The 24,479-nt window shown below is 46.9% G+C and overlaps 1 protein-coding gene across 5 annotated transcripts in view; it reads right to left on the reverse strand.

Annotated features, from left to right (window-relative positions):
* Positions 1–24,479, reverse strand: part of ct (homeobox protein, cut) — a 77,493-nt gene that overhangs the window by 18,927 nt on the left and 34,087 nt on the right. For all 5 annotated transcript variants that reach the window (XM_033382317.1, XM_033382316.1, XM_033382315.1 and 2 more), the window contains exon 2: positions 13,541–14,857. In XM_033382317.1, coding sequence (XP_033238208.1) covers positions 13,541–14,857 — 1,317 coding nt within the window. The remainder of the gene's footprint in view (positions 1–13,540; positions 14,858–24,479) is intronic.

Here is a 24,479-nt window from a genome sequence, read left to right on the forward strand (position 1 = left end):
TTCTATTATCAATCAAAGGACACACACACACACACATGAACACACGTGAAAAGGGTTCGAGTCGAGTGTGTGGCAAGGCAGGCAATGAGCGGACCCCCATGCCACATGCGTGTTCGATTTTTCATTAGCATACGGGACACAAAGACGCGGCAGCAACCCCAAGGGCTGCCCACTGCCTGCCTGCCAGCCCGCCAGCCTGCCTGCCATCGGGTCTGAAGACATGACAAGACGACAAACGACTCAAATTAATTGCATAAAAATCTTTTGGGTGCGGTGAGCCCTCGACGTATCTGACGGGGGTGCTGGGTGATGGGCGCTCGAAGGGGGTGGCTTCTAATTGCCAACTGCTCGACAGACACAACCGCCATGCTCAGGGCTCAGAAAAAAGCAAAACGGAATTTTTCGCAGCTTTTCTTAAATAAACGTAATTAGCGGCAGTTCCTCGCTTGTTCATCCTTTCTTTCTACCCGGGAATAAACGTACATATGTATGTAGTCACATGTGGTGGCAACTGTACCCGCATGGGATCACAAATCATATGGAAAATCAGCTGGAAAGGCCCGCGAAAAGGTCTGGCTGCTGGCATCTCGTGGAAATTGTCATTTCGATTTGTTGTATTTAGACAGAGAATTCTGTCGCTCTCTCGCTCTGGGAGCCAAAGAAATATTAAAACGATAAATCAACTTTTTGGATTTTCAACATGGATTCCCCCCGCCTTCCCCCCTCACCTTTCCCCAGAAAGCAGAAATCATTTTCAACCCTTGAAGAGCAGAAAGTTTTTGCAACTCTGTGGTTGATGAGGCTGCCTGTGGGATGGTCCCAGTCCTGGATACTGGATACTGAATGGGACAGGGATCGGAATGGTGAGTGGAGAGTGGAGCCAGCAATCAAACAAACTATATAACAAATACTCGTGAGGGGTAAACTAGAGGAGGGGGGCAGTGGTGTCTAGGTGGTTGGTTTACCCATCCGTATTGACTGTAAAATTATGAAAATTTACATTTTTCATGGCCCCCGCCCCACGTCGTGAGAAATGTGCTCGGACAAAGGCTGGACAGCCGGCAGAGCAGAGCAGCTAGAGGTGGATCAGAGGTGGAGAGACGGGGTCTGTCATATGGGCTCTCTTGGCACTCTGGCTTAGTTTTTGGGGTAAAAATTGTTGCAGAGAGTGGGGGGGAGGGGGTGATGAGAGAGCGAACATTAGCATCGAGCGAAAAGCAAACGATTTGTAATTAACAAAATTGCCAAGCAGCCAAAACCATCCTCCAACCCTTTCGGCTTTACCCTTTGCATAACAATTGACAAAGCAGTCAATACACAGATACAGATACACACACATACACACACACACTCATATATGGGAGGGGGATGTGGCAGAACAATAACAAACACTCGAAGGCAAAAGACGAGAAACGTCGCACAATTGGCAGCAGTGGCGGTGGCAAGGAGCAGCAGCAGGTGGAGGCAAGCAGGAGAAGCTGGAGAAGAAGGAAGCATAAAATGCCAAAAGGAATTAAGGTTATGCGTCTGTCTCTTTCTCTTTGAGAGTGTGTGTGTGTGTGTGTGTGTGCCACATGAGGCAAAGGGTTTTCCACACAGCGCTTCAAGGATTGGGGTCTCTCTAAAAAAAGGGTTTAATCAGCGAACAGCAGAAGTAGAAGCACCATCACACACACACACACACACACAGATTCACCAATCTACAAATACAAATTAACAATAAGCAATCAAAGACACACACACACAAAGACAGAGAGAGAGAGAGAGAGAGAGAGAATCTCTCGCCTCAGAAGGGGGGTGTCCTTTTTTTCACCAAACAGCAAAAGCATCATCAGACTTTTAGGCCGTCAGCTGCCAGGCAGGCAGGCAGGCAGCAAAAACCGTCAAAGGAATTAAAATTCATTCGGGCATAAAAATTTTAAAATATATATATTGTAGATATACGAGTGTGGCGGGGGGGGAGTGGGTGATGGATAGAGATAGCGCATATAAAAAGGGGTAACTTTTGCCAGCAGAAGGAACAGCAGCAGCAGCGGCAGTGGCAGTGGCAGCAGGTGGGGGGTGGGGCAGTTGTGTTGTTAATTTCCAAAAAGCCAAAAGACAAATGAGTAAAAAGCAACAACAGGGCGGAGGCAGTGAGATGCAGAGGCAGTGCCACCAGCATCGATTGTCTCAATGTCGTCAAATGTTTTTCTTTCCTTATTTTTTCGTTGGCAGAAGTACCCCCTTTTGTAGGGTATGATTACTACTCTTCAGCAAATATTATAACTATTCCTGAAAAACTAGTCGAACAAGCGGAAACTGCAAACGAAAATGCCCGAGAATGCAAAAACAAAATACATGCCGTGTGGTAGAAACCTTGGATCCTCAAGGGTATCCAAAGCTCGATCATCCCTAAAAAGCGAGCACATATCTTTTCCATATTTGGATTTTTTGTTGTTTTTTTTTTTGTCATTGATTTTTGATTGTTTGAAGTGCTGGCCGGACCCCGTCCCACCGTCTCTGGATCCATCTCCTGCCAAGGAGTAGCTCTTGCCAGTCCAGGGATGGGTGGAAGTGGGGTGGATGGAAGCTTTAAAGTCTGCCAAGTGCACCCCAGAGAGCCTTGACGCCGGGGCTTTTGTGTTGGTGGAGCATTGCCCGTCGCCGGGCTGCTGCCGTGGCTCTTGCATTTCTTTTGCATCTGGCAATGCCCAAGTTGGCAATTTGCAACAAAAGATAACAAACAGCAACGAAAGGAACAAAAAATAATAAAAGCAGAAGAGAAGAAACAAAAGACCCCCGAAAGAGGTCACATATGGAGTCCCTGTCAGAGCGGAAAATGATTCATTTGCAGTGATCTTCAGTGAGTGCACTCGTGAGTGTGATCTATGAGTGGCAGTGCAACTTTTACTCCATACACTCACCTATTCAATCACCGATTCATTTATTCACTTAGCCATTCATACATTTATTCATTCGCCCCAACAGCCAGACCGACAGACAGACAGACAGACAATTCATCAGCTTAAAGACCTTAAATCGCAGGTAATTTCCCCCGGAATTTTTGCATTATTTGTCAATTGCCTCAGGGTGGGCGCAAAAATCGTAGTGCGGGCGCTCTGTGGGGGGCAAGGGTGGGGAGTGGGTGGCTGTTCGATAGATGGGGGAGGTGCGGGCTGCGGGTTGCGGGTTGTGGAGTGGTGGCAATGGCAATTTACAACAATTCAAAGGCATAAATCAAACATTTTGCAAGTTGAAGTTGGCACGGAATGGCCCCTCCCAAAACCGAAAAGGGGTGGGAGGGGGAGCCCCAGTCAAGTTCTCCGTTCTTTGGCGATTGCCCCGTTTGTCAGTCAGTCAAACAGCCATTCATTTAGTCAGTCAGTCAGTCATTCATTCATTCATTCAGTTACTTACGCACACACGCACAGGGAATGGTAGAGTTATTGAATTGATTCGGATGTCTGTTTTTCGTGGTGGTGCCCCCTGGGGGCACGCAATTCGTTCGACTCCGTTGTCTTTGTGCGTCTCTCTCTGTCTCACTCTCCCACTCTCTCACTTGCGGACCTCTCTTTCGCTCTTGCAGACGGGGGGCCCTCTGCTGCCGCTTGATGTTGTTGTATTTTTTGGATTATAAAGTTTTGTAATTAAAATTTGACAGCTTTACAATTCCCAGGACCATCCCCCTGCCCCCATCTAGCGCACCACCAACTCATCTTGCCCCACCGCCCCTGCCTCTCCTGCGTCCCGCGCACATTTTCTTATTAGAATTTTACAATTTTCGATTTATGTTTCGATTTTATTGTCTTCCCCCCCACAACCAGCGAAAGGAGCAAGCGTGGAGCGTTGGGGAGTTGCTTTGGGGTTTAACCCTTAAGTGGGGGCTGGCTTCTTCTTCCTTCCATCGCTCACCATCTATTCTTCCATCCGTCCAACCTTCCATCATACATGAATGACGGCACATTTGCGTATATTTTTAATCAAAGCGCCCACCCCTCAACCTCAGCCCGTCCACTCCGCCACCCACTCACTCGCTTACTTTTGTTTCTAATTCGTTAAACTTTTGCTTAATAATTGTCTGGCTGTCCCTCCCATCGCCCCACCCCCCCGGCTCCATGTGAACTTGACTTTTATTCATATTGCCCAAAAAAATATCAAAATTTTGTTTCAATTTTTGGCTGGTTTTTTGGGTTTTGGTGGGGCGGGCTGGGTTTTTTTTTGTCGATAAGCACTCAGCGACGTCCACGACGACCCAAAAAATGTTGGTCCTTGAGTGGGTTGTGCCCCCTGTGGGGAGGTGGGTGGGTGGGGGTGGTAGGTTGTATTCGGGACTCAGTCACATGTCTAATCCTTTTGCTTATTGATATGATATCTACACACGCAAAAAGCACAGGAACAGGAACAGGATAAAAAAAGGTTATAACCCACCGATTTTTATTTTATATATTGCGGACAAGGGTTAAGGGAGAGCGGGGGGGAGTGGGTGGAGGGAGTGCTTTCATAATCAAAAAACGTTAAAATCATAGTCTAGACAATAATTTATGAGCACGGAGCATTGCTCTTGTGTGTGCCCGCATCCTCCTCGACATACAGGACTTCTCCTCCAACAGCAGAGCAGAGCAGAGCAGACATGGACCCTGGACTGTGGATCCTGGATTCCCTGGATCCCCATCCACGCAATGCCAATCAACATCTCTCGAGCAAACATTCGTAAGGCAGCGGAGGCAGTAGTACCGTTCGGATCCTGGTCCTTGGTCGTCCTTCGTCCTGGCTACAGGTCTGTCATTGTTGTGTGCCTTTTGTGTGGTGTTGGTGTTTTTTTTTTGTTGGGTTGTGTGTTGTGTTGGGGGTTTTGTATTTTTGGGGATATAAAAATATGAACGGATGTTCGGGTTTCGGGATGGTATGCCACATCATGTTGAAAGTTGGACAGAGCCAGATGCAGGGGCAGGGGCAGAGGCAGCGACAGAGACAGTGCGGCAGACAAAAGAGAGAGTGCCGCACAACACCTTAATATGCTCCAACCTCCAGCCATTTCGTGGGTTTGTCAGTTTCTAATGGTTTCAACTTCCTTCCGCTTGCAGTTGTCCTTTTTTTTGGATTTTGGTATTTCTGAAATGTGGTGCGGGTTCATTGGTGGGTTAAGCAGGTGTCTGCAAGTGCAACACATAAAGCTACTTAAGCAGTGGGTCAGGGTCTGGGGGCAGAGCGTTACTGACGACAGCTGCAACTCGGAGCAAACAGAATGGAGGCCCCCAAATCGATGTCTCTCTATGTAAGAGCCGCCGAGCAAACAGCAACAGACATTCTGTTCTGGCCCCAAACCAAAGGAAAGTCGCGCACAGGAAGGGCTCTGGGAAGGGGACTCTAATTTGATTTGAACATCAGCGTCAACTTCTAATTGAATTTGGCCCCTCATCGCCATCGCCATCGCCATCGCCATCGTCATCGCTGTGTCTGTGCATCGATTAACTCGACTGCGTCTCGGGCTCTAAGCTCAATCTTCATTTGATGACAATTTCATTTCTATTAAGCGGGCGGAAAATGCCGCTGGATGCATAAAATCCACGACCACGTTCCCTCCGAACGCCATCCGAAAAAAGAAGCCGGAAAAAAAAATACATAGATATGGCAAAAGCTTATTTTAATTGCCTGCCTGGTTGGAGCTCGTACTTCGGAAGGACGGCAGGAAGGAGCGCAGGAAACGAAATGGAACGATGCAATGGAATAGAATAGAGTGAAGGTAATAGGGATGAAATGGAATGGACAGTGGGTCAAGCACTGAACTATCGATGAGTGTGGGAGCTATCAAAAACAAATCGAAAGGTAAGCAACGATAAATGATTAAAGATCGATTAAAAATCGATAAAATGATCAATCAAAGGCGGCAAATTCGATCACTTATCGTTCTATGCGCCCCACTGTGGTGGTCGCATTTTGACCGAGAAAACGGCAATTATTTTGACGACGCTTAATTTGCGTTGAGTTGGAGATTTCTCAACGGATAGCGGATAGCGGCTAGCGGATGGAGGATGCGGATGATGACGATGGCAACGTCGCGGTTAGCTTGCATCAAAATTGAAGCGACAGCATGGCAAACTAATTAAAGTCAAGGCATTTACCCCCGGCCCCCCGCCCATATCCTGGGCATCTCCAGTCGCCCCCCAAATTGAACGATTTTTATGCCTTAGCCTTTTTTTAATTGTTCAATTTGGGTGGTGGGAGGTGTCTGAAGACCTGCGTTTGATGGCCGAAACTTAAATGCAGGACCTTAGGGCGTCAATAATGACATATTTTCCTCATTTTCTGCGAGAGTCTTTTTTTATGAGGGGGTTTTTTTTAATTTGAAATCAATTGTCTAAGTAATTGCTCTCCCTCATTCTTTTGGACTTAATCGCACAGAGAAAAAAGACTTCTTCATCAAGAGATTGTGGTCTCTGTCACACGTACAAATACACGACTGGCTGGAAGGCTGAAGGTTGGGCAAACAACACAAAACGAAAAGCGAAACAAAGGCTAATCAAATAGCGACAGCAGACAGCAAGCAACAGCAGATACTTTGGCTAAACAGCAGATACTTTTAGCCATGACTGTGGGGGAATACGAGGCACGAGTAGGAGTATCTCTAGACTCAATTTAATGGTAAATTAATAAAAAAAAAGAGAAATAAATAAATAAAATGAAATGAAATTTGATTTATTGACAGTCTGGAGAGATGTCTTCTCCTTCTTCTAATTGAAATATTTCGAATTTCCGCTCATGCCTGTAATTGACTTGGAAGTCCGAGACACGACTCCCGAGTCCTGAGTGTCCGGAGGTGCCACAAGATGAAATCGAAATTGACAATTTTCACAGATTTCCACCTACATATACATATGCATAAGTAAACACACACACATACATATATATTCAAGGGAAATTGATGGCTACATGAGATTTTGGGGCCCAAAGACTTGGTAGATTATTCATTTAGCAAGCAGGCAGGCAGGCAGGTCCACTCCACCCCCAGGTGGTGCAGCCTGGCTGTTGCTGTTGCTGTTTCTGTTGCTTATTTGTTGGCCATAAATCAGGCGGTGGGTTTTCCAATTTGGACTTTTTGCCAATTGCATTTCTCTGGTTGTCAGGGATTTAATGGCCTCTAATTAGATAGGAGTCGCTGTCGCAGTCGCTGTCGTCCCAGCCAAGAGCTCATCGAAAACTCATGTTTATCATATTTCTTGTTGCACATTTATGAGGTGGCAAATGGATTTTTAAGCAGTCAGTGGATCTGGCTGCTGTTGTGCCCAGTCATAGCGGGGGCAAAGCGGTTTTTTCTTGTCGTGGGGAAAGTTTTTCAATTCAGCCTCAATCAGCAATTGCTGATCCGCTGATGTCCACTGAGCGACAATACTCGACAATGGCAGCAGCAGCTACTCGTAATTCAAATTGACTACTGAACTAACTCACGCAACACAATGGCAACTCTGGGGCAGGGGGGCAGGGGGACAGCGAGGCGGGGAGGCAGACCGCAAACGAAAATAAGGAAATAATCAATTTAAAAAAATCAAAATCACACATTTACCCACATTTTCAAACAAAAAAAAACACACACACACACACACACACACAAATGCCAGAGAGAGAGGGAGAGAGGGAGAGGAGCAGCAGCATCTCATCCACTAGAGCAGCAGCAGTAATCATTCAACAGAAAGAGAGCCAGATAGTGGCACGGTGGCCTGCAGAAAGGGGGGTGGGGGGAGGGAGCACTCTATATAGAGTGTAATCTACAGTCTCTCGCTCGCTCTGTCTTTCTCTGATCAGAATCCATATGCGATAAATAAATTGAATTTATCCGCAATTGGTCGAAAAAAAGACAGCAGCTGGCCACGAGGCAGGGGGCTGTTGACTTGTGGGGCATACACACACGGAAAGAGGGGATACAGAGGGGGTGGTACGGTGTACAGTGTACGGTGTGCTGTACAATATGATAATGACTGGTTTTTTTTTCACTTTAATCAGAAATTGCTGTGACAGCCAGCAAGCAAATACAAATACAAAATACTAGTAGACGAATGTGAAAACAGAAATCATTGCAGGCAACGACAGAGAGATAGACAGACAGACAGTCGAGAGAGTCCCGAGCGTCCCGAGCCCAGTCCTAAACTAAGCTCAATGTCTCCAGTAATCTATCTGCAAGAGTGTGTATCTGCATCTGTAAATGTATCTGTATCTGTATGCTGATTGATTTGAATTGAATAATTGCAATTGTGTATTCCCGTATTCCCTCTATTTGTATTTGCGCACACACATTACGAGTATCCATACTGTATGTGATGTATTTGCTCTTTGAATTGAAACTAATGACAAGAAAACGGTGCTCTTTTGGGAGGGGGTCATGAATCCGTGATCCCCGAACCTGTAACCTGCTGTAAGGCTCCTCTTGAGCCACTCTTCTTACCCGCTTCATTTCAGCAACATCCGCACACGACTTTGGGCAGCCGTAAACGAAATTGAACTTTTGCTTCGATTGGAAAAAATCATACTAAATTCGAATAATCGCCAATAATTTCGGTTCGGCTTCATTTCAATTCAAGTTCCGGACATTCGACAATCAAACAAAATACAATAAAAACCATCCATAGTCATTCACCAAACAAAAATATGGGAATCAAAACATGAAATCTATTCTATTTTTGCGGTTAATCATAATGAGATTTAAATTAATAGAAATCCAAAATAATTGGGGGGCCTTGCCTCTTGCCTTGGCTTCTAATCAAAGATTATGACGAGAGCGAGAGCGCCAGAGAACTCAATAAAAGAGAGAGAGAGAGAGAGGGAGAAATTTCTCAGGCATAGGGATCGGATCGATGAGATGTTTAAACAGTTGCTGTGTGAAAAAAAAAATGAGACCTGATCTGGTTTTTGGCTTCGCTTGTTTGAGTGGGTTTAATTTTAGACCATTTGCGTTAGACATTTGATGGATATTCCGCTTGATTTGCATTTAAAAATAACATTTCATTCTCCCACCGCATGGAGGGTGTTTGCCTTTTGTCCATTGTCTTTCGGCATGCCGGCATGTCGGCATCTCGGCATTTTGGGCATGGAGCGTGTGTCCAAATATTTAGATCTGTCAACGAAAACCGTGACATATACCGAAGAACTCCTTCACTCCCCAGCTATCGCCGCCCTGTTGCTGGCTGTTGCTGTGGTCTTCGAAATTCCTGCTGTGGGGTTTTGCCTATGACGTAGATTGGCCGAGTAAATAATAACTATCTTTGAAGTACGAGATACTCGCATATGCATTCCCATTCCCATTCTATTTCGATTTTAATTAGTTGAGGAACACCATCCATCCATCCATCCATCCATCAATGCGTGTTATATTAATTTTGATAGCTGCTCATCATTGGTATCGAATCGAATCGAATTGAATCGAGTGTTTCGATGGAGCAGTCGGGGTCGGAGTCGGAGTCACGCGATGATAAGCACAAAATCGAATTTTGTGCATGAGAAATTATGATTATTTCTATTATTATTATGATTACGATTATCTATCTATCTATCTATCTTTAGAGAGGGGTCGGGTCGAACAATTATGCTGGTCCGCTGGACCCATGTCGGGCCATCGATCTGTGTGTGAGATGCGGGACGGAACGGGAAGTGCCTACTCGACCCTTGCGATGCTTATCGCCCGATCGCCTATAGGGTGGGCTGCCCACTTGTCCAAGAGGTTCGTTTCGGAATGGAATGAGAGCACTGTCTACTCCAAGGACTAGCCACTTGCTGAGAATATTTTCTTCCGGCCTATCAATCGTTTCCCAGGGCTCTGGACTTATCAATAAACAGAGGAATGTGCCACAATGGCTCTCCACTTGATGGATGTGTGTATGCTCTGTGGTTCTTTCAATGCTAATCGGATATGAATGAACATCTGTGTGTGTGTGTTTTTTTTTCATCGCGTCTAGTGTTAGGATAAACAACAAAAATCCTAACCACAAAACAAAGTCATAAAAAATGTATTTCGCTGGTGGCTTTTTTTCCCGCTCTTCTGTTGTTGTTGTTTTTTCCCCATTTAGTGCATAAAATAAATACATGTTGAAAATATGTGTCGATAAAGAATTTCTATAAATATATGCAGATAACAGAAAGAAACTGAAATCGAAACTGCGGTTGCAAAATGTTTAATATATTTTTTACTTTGTTTCCCCCTCTAGTTTTTTCTTGTTTTTGTTTCTGTTTTTGTTTTCTGTGTGTGTGATTCCGCATTTTGCTGTTTGTTTTTTGTTTGCCGCGTGATAAAAACAATCATTTTTTTTGGCCCACGAACGTGCCATTGGGGGAAAATTTTGGGTAGACCAAGTCCAGATACGAGCATAATATATGTATTAGCGGACAAATCGAAGCGGAAGTTTAGCCACTCGTATTTTGCTAATTTGTTGTTCTGCTTTTTTAAGCGTTTAATTTTGTTTGTGCATTGTATGTTTTTGCGATGCTTAATTTTAGCCCTGGCCAAATGGAGGCGAGCACTTTGTCTATAAAAATGCACTTCTGCGAAAAAATAAACACATGCCTCATAGCCAAAACAAACGGGAGAACCAGAAGCCAGACCGAGATGCCAGAGATCCCCGTCTACGGCGTAGACTGCAGACGGCGGATCCGGCCAGATGGGATACCCAAGCGAGGGACAGAGACAGAGAGCGAGGCGTGCAGGACGGGAGGGGAGGGGGAAGGGTGTGGCGGTGTGGCACTCTCGTGACTCTAACAACAAACAACTGTTGCAATTCCATTTAACATAATTTCTGTGGCAGCCGCACTGCACCGCTCTGCCGCCGCTCCGCTTCTCATTCCTGTCGATCATCTTTTTTGGACGCTCGAGGACACAGAAAATATTGTCGCATATTTATGAACATGTGTAACAGATAAATCTGAATCCGAATCTGTTGCTTATAGACAGACGACACTCATGGACACACTCACACCCATACACTCACTGATGCACTCACATAAGTGATTTAGTTGTCAGGCGAGTGCATTTATCACAGCTTGCATGTGAATGAGGGAGTGAATGCTGGATGCTGCGACAGTGGTTCGGGGGATTGGACCTAGGACTAGGACTAGGACTGGGACTGGCACTGGGACTAGGGGATGGATGCCCGAGGTGGCACTGGCAGTGCCACTCGCAGGGGTTGGGGTCGGGGCGCCAGTAATCAAACTAATGAGCTTGGGCCCACCAGCAGGCTGGCAGACAGCAGGAGCCAGCGACGGAGCGGCAAAAATAGCTTTTAATGGATTTCAAATAAGAAAACGCGCATAAAACACAAACAAAACGCAGGCTAAAAGCAAAAGCCGCGTCACGAGTGGGTTCGGGCAGGGTTGGGTGTCTGGCCAAGTGAAGTGATAAAACATTAAAGAAATGCTCTGCCGCTGCTGCTGCACATCTTCTTTGGAGGCTTTAGACTCGACTCGACTTTGGGCTTCTTATTTTTCTTCTAATTTCTGTTGCAGCAACACCTAGGGGTTGCTAATGGAAGCTGCTGCTGCTGCAGCCTCTGCCGCTGCCTCTGCCGCTGCTGCACTTAATGGCAAATGATAATGATTGATGCTGAAATGCATCCTCCTTCAGCGCTACCCCAAATCCTCCTTCAAATCCACACAAAAAGCCACACAAAACACTTCAAGTCGCAGCTCTCCTTCAAGGGTGCAGCACGGAGTGAGGATGGGAATGGGAATGTGGATGTGCTCTTTCAAGGCGATAAGCAATCATTCAATGCGGTGTGGCAAGTGCACACCGCGCGGAGACGCGGTGCCACACGTTTTGCATTAGAGAAATTAGAAGGAAAACCGGTTGGGGCCCTGGCTAAGGGTTGGAGATCTGCAAAGGGATGGGCTGCATATCCGGAGAAGGAGAGCTTCATCTTGGTGTTTTGCTTTAAGTTAAAAAATGCAGCGAAAGGATCGTCCGGGAGTGTCCAGGATTGCATGGTATTTCCAGAGTTGCATGCCATGTCCAGGGTTGCATGGCAGAAGTACCGAGATGTCCGCTGATGGAAGGGGACTTCCTTGTGCAGTCAACAGCCATTCCAATGTCCTCCCTTGGGGGACTCCATCTAGCACTCTTCCCCCCCACCCTGTTGCACTCGCTTTCTGTCTGTCCTTCCGCTGCCTCTCTTTTCTCCAGTGTAAACAAAGGCATTCAACAAATTTGTAGGCGTAAAAATTGTCTTGTCAATATTTTAATGATATCACTTTACACCCAACCCACTCCCTGCATTGTCCCTGGTCCTTCATCCTTCGTCCTTGTCCATGTCCTATCCTATCCTCTTCACTCTCTACCCCTATCCGGCACGTCCTTCTCTTAAATCCTGTGAAAAAGTTTCGTTTTGGCTTTTTTTTGTTGGTGTTTTTTGTGTTGGTTTTTGACTCCCAGATCCACACGGACTGCCAGTATTTTCCCCTTGTTTTTTTTTGTTTGTCCTTCCTTTTCCTACTCTCTGCTCTTTCTCTTTCTCTGCTCGGCTCTTCTTGTTCTTGGGCGTGTAAAGAAGAAGTCAAAAGTCCCGTTACTTTCCTCTCTCTCTCTCTCTCCCTGCTTCCCTGTCGCTCATTTGTTTGCCTTGTATTTTGTTTTTTTTCTTCTTATTTTTTTGTGTTTGGGTTTCAGTTTCGGTTTCGGTTTCTGTTTCTCTGTTTCTGTTTTTGGGGGCAACATTTTTACTGTTTGGCTAGAAAATTACAAGAAAAGTGTTCTGCCAAAGGGGAGTGGGAGGGGCGGTCGGTTTCCCTGAAGGGGGTGTTTGCTTATTTGTGCAAGTGTTTTCTCAATTGTGCGTGTTTGTCGGTCAGGGGGTTGGGGGGGAAGCGAGATGGGCAGGAGAGAGGGTCAGTCGTGCGTCGTCGTCTGCGGTTGGAATTTCTTTCCCTTCGTTTACCCCCCGTTCTTTTTGCATCCTTTTCCCCTCCAGGAATTTCCCAGCTGTGGGCGGCAGCGTTTGTCTAATCTTAACGGTTTTACATTTCATTGCGCTGGGTAATTGTCTGCAGGAGGAGGAGCGGTACGACGAAGGAGGGGGGTGGTGCTGCATGGGGCAGACGGACCTCTAGTTTATTAAATTAAAAAGTCACTTAAAGTTGCTCTGCGAGGAGAGTCATGCCAAGGGAAGGACTATGGCTGGAGGTCAAAAAGGATCCAAAGTGCATGTTGATCCCAAAGATGATCCAGAGGATGAAATTGCATCCCAAATCGGTAATTTCCTTTCGCTTATGGGCACTTTAAACTAAACATCTACGACATTCGGAACAGTAAAACTGGAACATTCCACTTTTTGGACTCCATCTCGTGAGTATATTTCGATATGCATCAACAACAGAACAATCTTTTCCTGCAATAAACGTGTCGCGCGTCATGCAGCAGCACCCCTCGGCCGGATCTGCTAGGGCTTTCGCGCGTAACGAGGCATCGGCTTGCCAGAGTAAGCCAGAGGACTGACAACTTGCCGAAAACATCAAAACGGGACTGACAACTTAACGTAAATGCGTTGGAAAAGGGGGGTTTGGGGGTGGTGGGGGGACTACCACTTACCTCTTTGTCTTTGGCAGCAAGTTGCACAGCGGGCTGATTGTTGCTGTTGCTGTTTGTGTTGTTGTTACGCTTCTTGCGCTTCTCGTTGGTGTTGTTGTTGCTGCTTCCCCCATTGTTGTTGTTGTTGTTGTTGTTGCTGGTATTGGTATTGTTATTGGCGCAGTCATCATCCTCGGCACTATGAACCGATGTTGCCACATGTGGATCATCCATATCATCATTGCTATCACGCAGTGCCACACCCGTGCCGACGCTGTTGTTGCTGCTGCTGTTTTTGTTCTTTCGACTACAACTATTATTGCTATCGGTATTGTGATTATTGCTAACATTTAAACTAGCTTCCTCATCATCTCGATCTGGATCGGTGGCAGCCGCAACAGCCGCCACAGCAGACGCCTCCTCCAGATCACCTGCATCGCCGGCCAGATGCCTCTGCCGCTGCTGCTGCTGTTGGTGTGGTTCAGTTCTTGCCGCAGACTCGATGGCCTCCAGGGACTGATGGGGCTCCAGCTCCATGTCATCGTCGTCATCGTCCAAATGCGCTGCATTCGACTGCATGGAGGCGTTCTCCTCCTCATCGTCCTCATCATCATCGTCGTCCTGCTCCTCGTCCTCGTTGTGGTGATGGCTGCCACGGCTCCTGCTGCCACTGCCGCTGCTGTTGGTGGTGTTGCTGCTGCTGCTGGTGGTGGTGGCTGTGTGGGTGGTGGTTGCAGTGGCCTCGGCCACTGTTTGATGATCTGTGGGCCCCACAGCCGACGCTGCGGCTGCTGCCTCCGCAGCTGGGGAATGCAGGGGAGAGTGCTGATGCTGCTGCTGTTGGACAGCCGCCGCCGCTGCTGCTGCTGCTGCGGCAGCTGCCGCCGCCTCCATCATCATTTGCTGGGCGTGATTGAAGAAGAGCTTCGGATTGAGGCAGGCGCCGCCGACACCACCACCGTTCTGCTGCAGGCTGCTCTGCAACTGTTGCTGCTGCTCGGCGCTGAGCAACGGCGGCGAGGGCGACGGCGTATTGGTGTTGGCCAGCAGATTGCCGCCGTTCTGCTGCAGCGTGATGGCCGCTGCAACAATGGAGCTATTCAGCTGATGGCCAGATCCAGATCCTCCTCCTCCGCCTCCGCTGGCCAGTTCCAGATCCGAATCGTCGATCTCCTGAGCTCCTGCTTCCCCTTCTGCTGCTCCTGCGGCGGACGCTCCGCCTGTGTTGTGGCTGTGGTTGTCGCTGTCGCTGTGGATGTTGCCGCTGGCGGGATCCGTGTTGCTGGTGGACAGTTGCTCCTTGAGTGTGTTCACTTCCTTCTCGGCAAGGGTAGCGCGCTGCAAGGAACAGAAAGGGTGGAAGAGGGGGGATGCGGAGATTAGTTATGGAGCTGCCACACATATGTTGTTGCACGAACGTTGGCGAAAAAGTTACACCGTACAACTATCGACCCTCATTAATTTTACTTTTAAAGTCATTACGGGTTAAATTTAGCCAAATTAATACGTTGCAAAAACTTTTGTTGCAAGCCCCAAAAAGCGGCCAAAACACCCACCAATGGACACTCCAACATTACACCAAACACACCCACACATACCCACACACACACACACACACACTCCAAGGACTCAGACGGAAGGAAGGCTTAAAAAACATTCCAGGGGTAATGCCGTCTGCATTAGCAACCCAAAAAAACAAGGAGAAGGAGCTCCACAAAACAGGACTAGCAGGAGGAGAAGGAACAGAAACAGCAGCTCCAGGAATGGGACAAGGAAGGAGAAACAGTCGCAGGAGCTCCAGTAGCCAGTAGCCAGGAGAAGCAACAAATTTATAGTTTATCGTTTCGTATCGATAAGCCTTGAAACTTGAACATTGGACGGGGGATGTCCTGACCTTCAATGCGCCAGGAGGAGGCACCGTAGGCATCGTGGGTTCTGGGGGAGAAGGAGGAGTCCTTCGCCATCAAGGATACTCGGAGAAGGAATCGAAAATGAAAACAAACCAAAAAAAAAAAGCCAAAAAGCACAGAAAAGAAAGGCGGGGGCAATGAAGGTTACAAAAATATGCGGTGTAAACTTTTTTGGCAAATTAGTCTGGGATTCCAGGACCCCCCGCCCGTCCCCACAAGTTTTAAGGCTTCCTCCAGGGCAGAGCCCAAAGCCAGAATCTAAGCCCCACAAATGGCAATGACTTTTACGGCTCTTTGGCTTCGATTTTCATGTTGATTTGTACTTGTTGTTGCTGTTGGGGTATCCCCACATTCGAATGCGGCTTGGGTTGGGGTTCTGTGCAATTTTATTTGTATAAATACCGGAAGCTAACAAAAAACAAACCAACAGAGAGAGAGAGGAGGGGGCGAGCGGGGGGAGGACAGTTTTTGGGGTCTAACAGGGCGTTGCAGGCAATAAAGAACTTTGGAAATTAGTCGATGCCCCCCCCAAAATGCTGCCGCCTCTTGCAACTCTTGCCACTCTGGCACTGCCACTGCCACAGCCGTTCTTTGGCCACAAGTTCTATTCCATATCGATGAAGAAGTTAAGCAGGAAGTCGTTACATAGCAAAGGGTGTAAGGACCCCACTCTTTTCGGGGCTATAAGGATAGTCATTCCCATTCCCTGAAATCAAATAGTTTTGCAGTTCAAGTTGGAAAATATGTATATCTAATGCCGAGTCTTGACTGCTTTTAATCTATAAGTGAAGAACTCTCCTATCCCCACAATATCTTAAGCTTCCCTTCTTTCAATTGCACCCCTCGCTCCCACATGACACATGCGGCACATTGATGGTCGAGATAAACAAGCGAATGCTGCATACATGTCGTGTGCATGACTGAGGCACAAAGCGATTTCTGCACAAGAGAATCGCCAAGAATAAACACCATACATGTCGTGTACACATTTGTTTTCCCTCCATATTTACTAAAAGTCCTGCCCATCGCCTTCCTAGACAATCGATGCATTTGTGGCGGGGTGAGGGATATTTTGCGCTGTCGCTTGATGACAATATCCCTGGGAAAAGCAAATCATTTTTCTTATGCCCCTCCAGGCATGTATTTGTCATCGTCATCATCATTACGGCTGTGGTGGGCCTGTGAGGAGTGGAGTGGTTCTGTGGAGTGCAGATATATATTTATGATATTTAAAAGCTCTTAAGTACAAACAACAGACACAAGCGGTTGCCTCTCCCATGGAAGCTGCTGCAGTTTCGTGTCCTTTCAAATGCCAGACGTTCGAGAACCCAGACAACAAGCAACAGACAGGGAAGAGACAGGACACCAAGGGTCTGGGCCTGGTCCCGGGCCTGGGCCTGGGGTTCCTTCCCGGTGGTTGGAGGACTTCTGGGTTTGTTTGTTGCCATTCCATGAGCTGCTTAAGCTTGAAAATTGTTTTCATAATGGCTGATGATGACTACGACGAAGCGAAGGATACTTTTCCACATTTCTTTTGGGTTGACTTTTTGCCCGTACAGGAATCGATCAATGGCTGTCCAACTGCGTGGGGAGGCCGACACGACGACTCTCAAACTGCGGGTCGCTCCTGCCCTGTTCTGGGCCCCACTGAACTGCAATCCCCGTGGGAATGCCGACACTTGTTCTGGACATTCCTGCTCTTGGAAAATAGTTCGCTCTCCTGTCTGGGAGCCACTCGTCTTTCTTCCTTTTTTTTTTTGCAAATCAATTAATGGAAACTTTGGTGAAAGGTTTGCAGCAAGAGGCAGGAGCTGGCTCTTTTGTGTGCCCCAAATTCGAGAGGTCCGTTGGTCCTGCCACTGCTGTACGGCTTAGCAGCCAGTGCGCCAACCAAATGAGTTAATTAACTAAAATGCGGGTGGCTTTGGCCAAAACCGAACCAAACCGAACCGAACCGTTCCCTTTTTTTTTTGGTTTTTTTTTTTGGGGCCCACTTCAATGGCTCTCGTGCCCCATGGCCCATGCCTCGTATGTGTGGTCAGCTTATGGCAGAAAAGGCTTTTCCCCGTATTGAGCACCCTTTTAGCGTCCACTCCTGGAGCATTTTTTGTTGGGTTTCATTTAATATTTTTTGGCCTGGTTGCCACTTCAAAGGAGCGGCACGGCACACACACACACAAAAATCTCTCGCGCGCACAAACCCAAAAAATGTTAAGTGAAATGTTGGGACCCCATCCCAGCTCCACCAGCCAGCAGCCAGCAGCCAACCGCCATTTGGCATTACTTTAACTGGCAGCAAGAGTTCAAATGCCAGAGATCTTTCGATGGGAATTGTATCAACTATTGGCTCTGGCGGGAGCCTCCCGTTTTGTTGCTGTTGTTTTTTATTTATTTTTTTTGTTCCTGTCGTCGAGCTGTTTGTCGTGTGCTTGGCACATGTCAACTCTTGCGATGCTGCCCCTTTCCACATGTGGAGTTGCAGCATGCGGCATTGTCTCAAGCTGTTTGTCTGAAGTGAGTTTTCTGTCGTGTGTACGTGGCTGCCTCAAGACTCGCGCGCGCAAGAGCTCAGGGGCGATTCCAGGACTCCAGGACTCCAGGAGCAGCAGCTGTCAGGACTTCAGGGGGTAGAGCACTTTTTGTAATTAGTACGAAGGCAATGTTATGAATTGTGTGCTTCAGCTTAAGCTCTCGAGTGCCCCAGCGAGCCTTCTTGTTGCCGCAGGGGCAACCCCTTTTTCAGTTTTGTTTTTTTCCCCGTGCTGCGGCAACATTCGAAGGGGTAACGACGGCAAAGACGATTGCAGCGCATTGTGCGGTTTTTGGACAATAAATCAAAGCAAATCAATGCTGCAACAAATGATGTTGATGCAGCCAGGGGTTGTGTGTTCGATCTGGGAGGTGGTTGGGCTTTCTCCCTTTGAAGCCCAGTGTGGGGGGGCATCCCCTGGCCCCTGCCACTTGAACGCCTGCATGACATGACATAATGGGATATGGCAGGGAGGGGCTGGCTTGGCCCCAATCCGAAGGAGAACGGAGGAAGCATTTTCACAATTACACACACATTAAAGCGGCGGCCCCAAAAGAGTAAGAAAAATGCCGAGAAAGAAAAAACAGATAAGCAAGAAGAGCACAGAATGCGCGAATAAAGGCAGGAGGAGAAAAGTGAAGTGTTGGGGGTGGCAGAAGGGGTTTCAATATGCCCATCTGTGTGCGTGTGTGTAAGAGAAAAATCTGTAGCCTGACATTAGGCGCAGAGACAAAGCCATGGCATGGCATACCGTTTAAGCGGCAGGATGGAGGGCTGTGTGTGTGTGTGTGTGGCAGTAGAGCTTATGCCCCTGACAGCAACAACAAATGCAAAAAGAAAGAGGATATATATCTTTATGTTTGTGAAGGATACACATGATAGGCAAATGACAGCTGGAAGAAGAGCGAGACAGTGGAGAAGGAATGGATACAAAGAGCGAGAGCACAGCCATAAGATGGGAGTAGAAGGGGGGGAACAGATTCAAACAGAATGAAAGAAGAGCATGGAAGGGAGCAATCGCTGTTTTACTTCGAACTTCGATCATTTATCGATTGTCTTGGAGGTAATTAGCGATTATTATGGATAACTATCATTTATCTATCTTTCATTTCCATCTATCTATTAGCTAGATTTCCTGTTTTTGTTAAGCTATCATCGATATTTATCGATTCTGCATCGATAAATCATCAAAACTGATTACCAGACTGATTTCTTTTGTTTTCTACTCGTTTTCCATGGGATTTTGTCTGGAGAAGCACAGGAATGTCCCAGAGCATATGCACTGTGGGATGTACCCTCCAGAATCACTTTAAAAAACCCCATAACAGCACTTGATTAATAATCCCCTCCCCTCCCAATCCCCACGTTGCATATTTACTGGTAAGCTGCTCAACTGTTATCCATTAATTACTGTACCTCCTGCAGCTGCTGCTTCTTCCCCACTAAATACGAATCCTTCGTCGAAAGTGCGCTTCCTGCCCCATGTCTGCCCCCAGTATTATTCCTTGGATTCGGGGCATGCCTTTGCATTTGCTTTACAATTTCAAACATCATTAGCAACGCACACACACACAGAGAGGAGGGACTGGGGGGCAGGCCCCCCACACACAAACGCACACATGCTTATGTACACACACACATTTATATATACATATATATATATCCCTTTTTGCTAATTATTTATTTAAATATTAAACAAAAAATACCCAAAATACACACAGAGAACCCTTCCCCAAAACAAAAACAAAAACAAAAAAAAAACTGCAACAAAAAAGCAGTAAAAAAGAGTGAAAAGAGTGGCATGAAAATCAACACAGAGAGGGGGGGAGGCCAGAGAAAAGACGAAACGAAAATGATGTATTGATGCTGCTGGAAGAGGAGGCAAGAGGCACACACACAGGAGTGTGGAGTGTGTGGCAGGAGTCTGCTGTAGCAAAGCAAAATAAGAAGCAGCTGGAGAAAGGCAGCCAGGCAGGAGGACGAGGAGGCAGCACAAGATAAAGTCAAAGTACAGTTGAGTGCAGGGGAAGGAGTGCGGGGGTGATGGGGATGGCCACAGGACACACAGGCATCCTGACAGACAGACAGACAGACACACATGCAAATACATAACTGTACATTCAACTGTGAACCGTTCGCTCTTTCCCTATCTCCCTCTCCTTTTTTATGTTGCTTCTCTGTTCTTTCTCTGTGTGTGTGTGTGTTGTTGTTTTTTTTTTGGCTCTGGCTAACTAATATTTTCTAATTTAAAATTCTGTTTCTTTTTTTTCAACCCCGCACACAGAAACACAAGCAGCTCCCCCCATCCACCCCCACACACCCCCCCCGTACACACACACACATACATGTGTATGTAAATTTTATAAAATTTTCTATTTACTTATCAAAAATCAGGCAGTGAAACAAAAGAGCGACTGGGTGTGTGATAGAAAGGTGGTGGGGGTGGGGGGATAAGAGATGGGGATCTAAGAGTGTGATAGAAAGGGGTAAGAGAGGGGATTTTAGAGTGTAATAGCGGGGGGGGGGGGGGTGTGTGTGTGTGTGTGCGCGGGGGGACGTGTGTGGGCGTGTGTAACAGAAAACTGCGTGCACGCCCAAATGTATGCTATACAAAATATAAATTAGCTTTGATATGCGAGAAGCTGCTGACGAAGATGAAGCGTCGAATGAGAAATGAATGAGGGGATGAGAGGCGGGGGGACGGGGCTGTAAAAAAGGATTATATACACGCGTGCCTCCCATACATATACATATGTACACATATGGGTGTGCGCGTACGTCTGGTGTGGGGAAAAGATGCTGGAAAAAAGGATTAATGCGTGCGCCAAAAGCACACGAGAAGCAAAAGAAGAAGACACAAAACCCTCTCCCCTGGCGACAGACAGAGAAAGAGACAACTGGTGGGGGGCGAGGGCCAAAGGGGTGGGGGGGTTGGCTTCGATTTTTAATGCGTCATATGACAGGCAAGAGGGAAAGGGTAAGAGTAAGGGGCAGGCAAAGGCAACGGCAACGGCTTTTGGGGGATATACTGTAAAAGTGTCAAAGAAAAATCCATGTCTGTCTCTGGCTTTTTGTGTGTGTGTGTGTGCTCCCCAAAAAAAAACAAACAGCTACACATTCCATATGTGTGTGTTCGTGCATCAAATTAGACGATTTCTAATTGCTACAGGCATTGGTGGCATGGGGCCAACGCCGCTTCGAGCGCTGTCAAAAGTTTTCGACAGTCACGACAGACAGACAGACCGCTGCCCCAAGGGAGGCTTGCCACTTGAGGCACCAATTAAGCTGACAAATAGATTCTGCAGGATCTTTAAGGGAAAGTATAGGCATCAGTGCAGGAAACTATACAAAAATGTATGATAGAGATCCTAGAAGATCCTTTATCGTCATCGATTTCGAAACATTGTATTTGTAAGCTCTGATTTCCCCCATGTCCATCATTAGCAAAGCTCGTATGCCATTTGCCATAATGTTTTTCCTCTGGTTCTGGTCAACCCTTTTTTTTTTGGGAATTCTGTTGTTCTTTCATGCCCCATGCCCCATGCCCCTCCCTCAATGAGTGACCAAAAGTAATAATAATTTTTTGGCTTATCCTTATTATTACATAACGTATGCATACCTTTTTCCCCCCCTCCCTCCGCACTCCTCCCAGAACGAATCGTACATCAAAAATGAACGCACATTCACATGTGGATGACCCTTTTTTCTGTTGTTGGAGGATGATGATGATGGTCTGTGTGTGTGTGTGTGTGTGGGTGGGTGGCATCCATTGTTCTGTCTACCCTTCGGCCCCTCACCCCTCCACCCTTATTTTTTGGTCACTTTGTTTCGTAGGCCTTTTTCGGCTGCTGGCATTTTTCCTGTGTGTTTTCTTTCCCTTTTTTTGTGTTGTTGTTAAGTAAATAATTAAGCATTACACTGACCAAATAGCACTAGGATATCAGCGGGGGAGGGAGGGAGTGGGGCATGTGGCATGCCCCAGACAAATACAAATAAATATAACTCATATATGTGGGTCTCTAGCCCCAAAAAAAGGGAGGATGTGTATGGCGGTCAGGCCATACAAATAATGATTAGAAGAGGTCCAGCCCCAGTCCCTGCCCCTAAAAAGCCTTCCTTCTTTTGTATTTTTTGACATTTTTATGCGGGCACAAAAGCGGAAGGGAGCGGGTGGGGGTGCAGCCACATAAGGGTTGCGTGTGTGTGTGTGTGCTACATAAATTTTGACATTTTAAAATCTAAACGAAATTAATGATTCCTCAGTTTCGCCCATCCCCCCAAAAAAAAGGGAAAACAAGGTACAGTTGTGCCATGAAAAGCCTTATTAAAATATATGAAAATTAGCTGCCTTTCTAGGAGCTGTCTGTCTGTTGTCCTTTATCCATTTTAATCAGACCAAAGCATTAATATAAATGAACGAATTAATGTTTGAATCAATATTGTTCCGCCCCAAAAACGGATCTATCTCTCTTTCTGCTTCTCTATCGAGAAATCTCTTAATTAAACCGAAAATTGTAGCAATTTATTAAACACAAGTTTTCGTCAGCGACCCTTTTTCAATCAAAATTTCCAATCAATGTCAATTCATTATGCTCCCCAGATCCACCATAGCGCTCCCGCTCCTTCTGCAATCAAAAACCAAGGCAACACCAAGGACCCAGTTCCTGGATCCTGGGCTGGAAGGAAGGATGCCAGAGCAACCCCTGAAGACAGTGAAAACTCAGTTGGCATTTTTAATGAAAAGCCATCGTAGAGCCAGCGCAGCTGCCTCCCCCGGCCCCCCGGCCCCCCAATCACCAGCCTCCAGCCCTAGAAAGTTGCCTGTCAAGTTTGCCTAATCAAAATCGACAACATTTTATAGTTTGCCAAGGGTACCACGCGGCATGGGGCGGTTGGCAGAGTGGGTGGATGTTCTGTTCGAGTGATAGATAGCAGGACCGCCTCCCCAGACCCTCACCTGCCTGCCATCCACCCATCCAGCCATCCATTGAAGAGTGTGTGACAAACAAATATTTGAGAACGTAAATCAGAAATCTCTTCTTCGCTTTCATTTGCCCAATCCTTTTGTGGCACATCCCTTTGTGTGAGGGGGGGGGGGGGGGGGGGGGGAGTCCTTTAGCAAAATCGAAAAACATTTCGTGTATTAAAACCGAAACGAATTAATTTAATTAATTACAATCATGTCTTATTAGAGACGTATGAAGACGGCGCGGCACAAACGAGGACCGAAAGACGAAGACGTAGACGGAGACGTTGGTTGTCCTTTGGCTCTGATGGGGCTTGATTGGCCGGAGGGTGGGGGGATTGGGGATTGGGTTGAGAGACAGTTTTGTTGGGAACACAACAGCAGCAGCGCGTGTCAGCTGCCAAAGAGTTGCCACTGCCATTGCCTTTGCCTTTGCCTTTCCCGCTTTGCCTTGGCCTTTGTTTCAAGTGCTCGAGAGTCCTGGCTTAAGCATCGAGAGTCCTGTGGCAGGCAGGCAGTTCTGCGGGGCGGCATTGGGTTGGGTTGGGTGCCCCGAAAATTTTATGCTCACATCATTTATAAATGCCTGATTTGTTATTTACAAAACGAGACAAGTTGCGGCATTTTGGTATTTCGTTGTTTGGGGGGTGGCATTCGCTTTTTGGGGCTTGGGGCAAGCTTGGGTGCATATGTGTGTGTGTGTGTGTGCTGCCACTTAATTTGAATTTGAGTAATTGCCACAGGAGAGAGAGACAGAGAGAGAGAGGCTTCCTTTTGCCATAGAGGAAGGGCGTGAAAAGTCTGGCTTTATTTTCGTGTGCGGCCAACAGTGGGCTACCAGAGGGCCAACCGTGGTAGCTGGGGGTCAAATGGGGCAGTAAGAGATCTCCTGATACTACTGACCGTAGACCCAGCAGATACTCCCTCCACATCGTGCTTCATTCTCGTTCTCTCTTCTGCCGCTGAAATACTAGGAATATCAGCCAGAGAGTGCCCTTTTCAGCACACACAGATCGAAAATGTGCACACAGATGCATATATGGACAGAGATATATACACCCGATATATGGACAGAGACTTCTTTCAACACTTTGTTGCCCATTGTTGCTGCAGCTTCTGTGGCTGTTAATTAATTTCTGTAAAAATATTTATTATTATTAGTCGACCCGCAAATGGCGATGGCAATGCACTCAAGACACACACACACACACAAGAGAGCGACAGAGAGAGAGGGGGGGACAGGGCAGCACTCGATATATATATGCATATAGAAAAATGCATGCCACTGATTCGCACTGTTCCCCGCTCGCTGTGCCCCGTTCCAACGACTTGACTGTCACTAAACGGCTCATCTAACTGCAATGCTTCATAGAAATTTGTTTGTATGCCCGGAGGCACATATCGGGAGAGTACGGGAGCTATAGACAGACGGGGGGGAGAGGGTATACGTGGCTGTGGCTGTGCAACTTATTTTTGCAACAACAATGAACCAGAGCATAGAGAGGGATAGAAGGAGAGCAAGCGAGAGAGAGGCAGAGACCACAAATCACAGAA

The sequence above is a fragment of the Drosophila pseudoobscura genome, chromosome X (genome assembly GCF_009870125.1).
Source record: "Drosophila pseudoobscura strain MV-25-SWS-2005 chromosome X, UCI_Dpse_MV25, whole genome shotgun sequence".
Lineage (NCBI taxonomy): Eukaryota > Metazoa > Arthropoda > Insecta > Diptera > Drosophilidae > Drosophila > Drosophila pseudoobscura.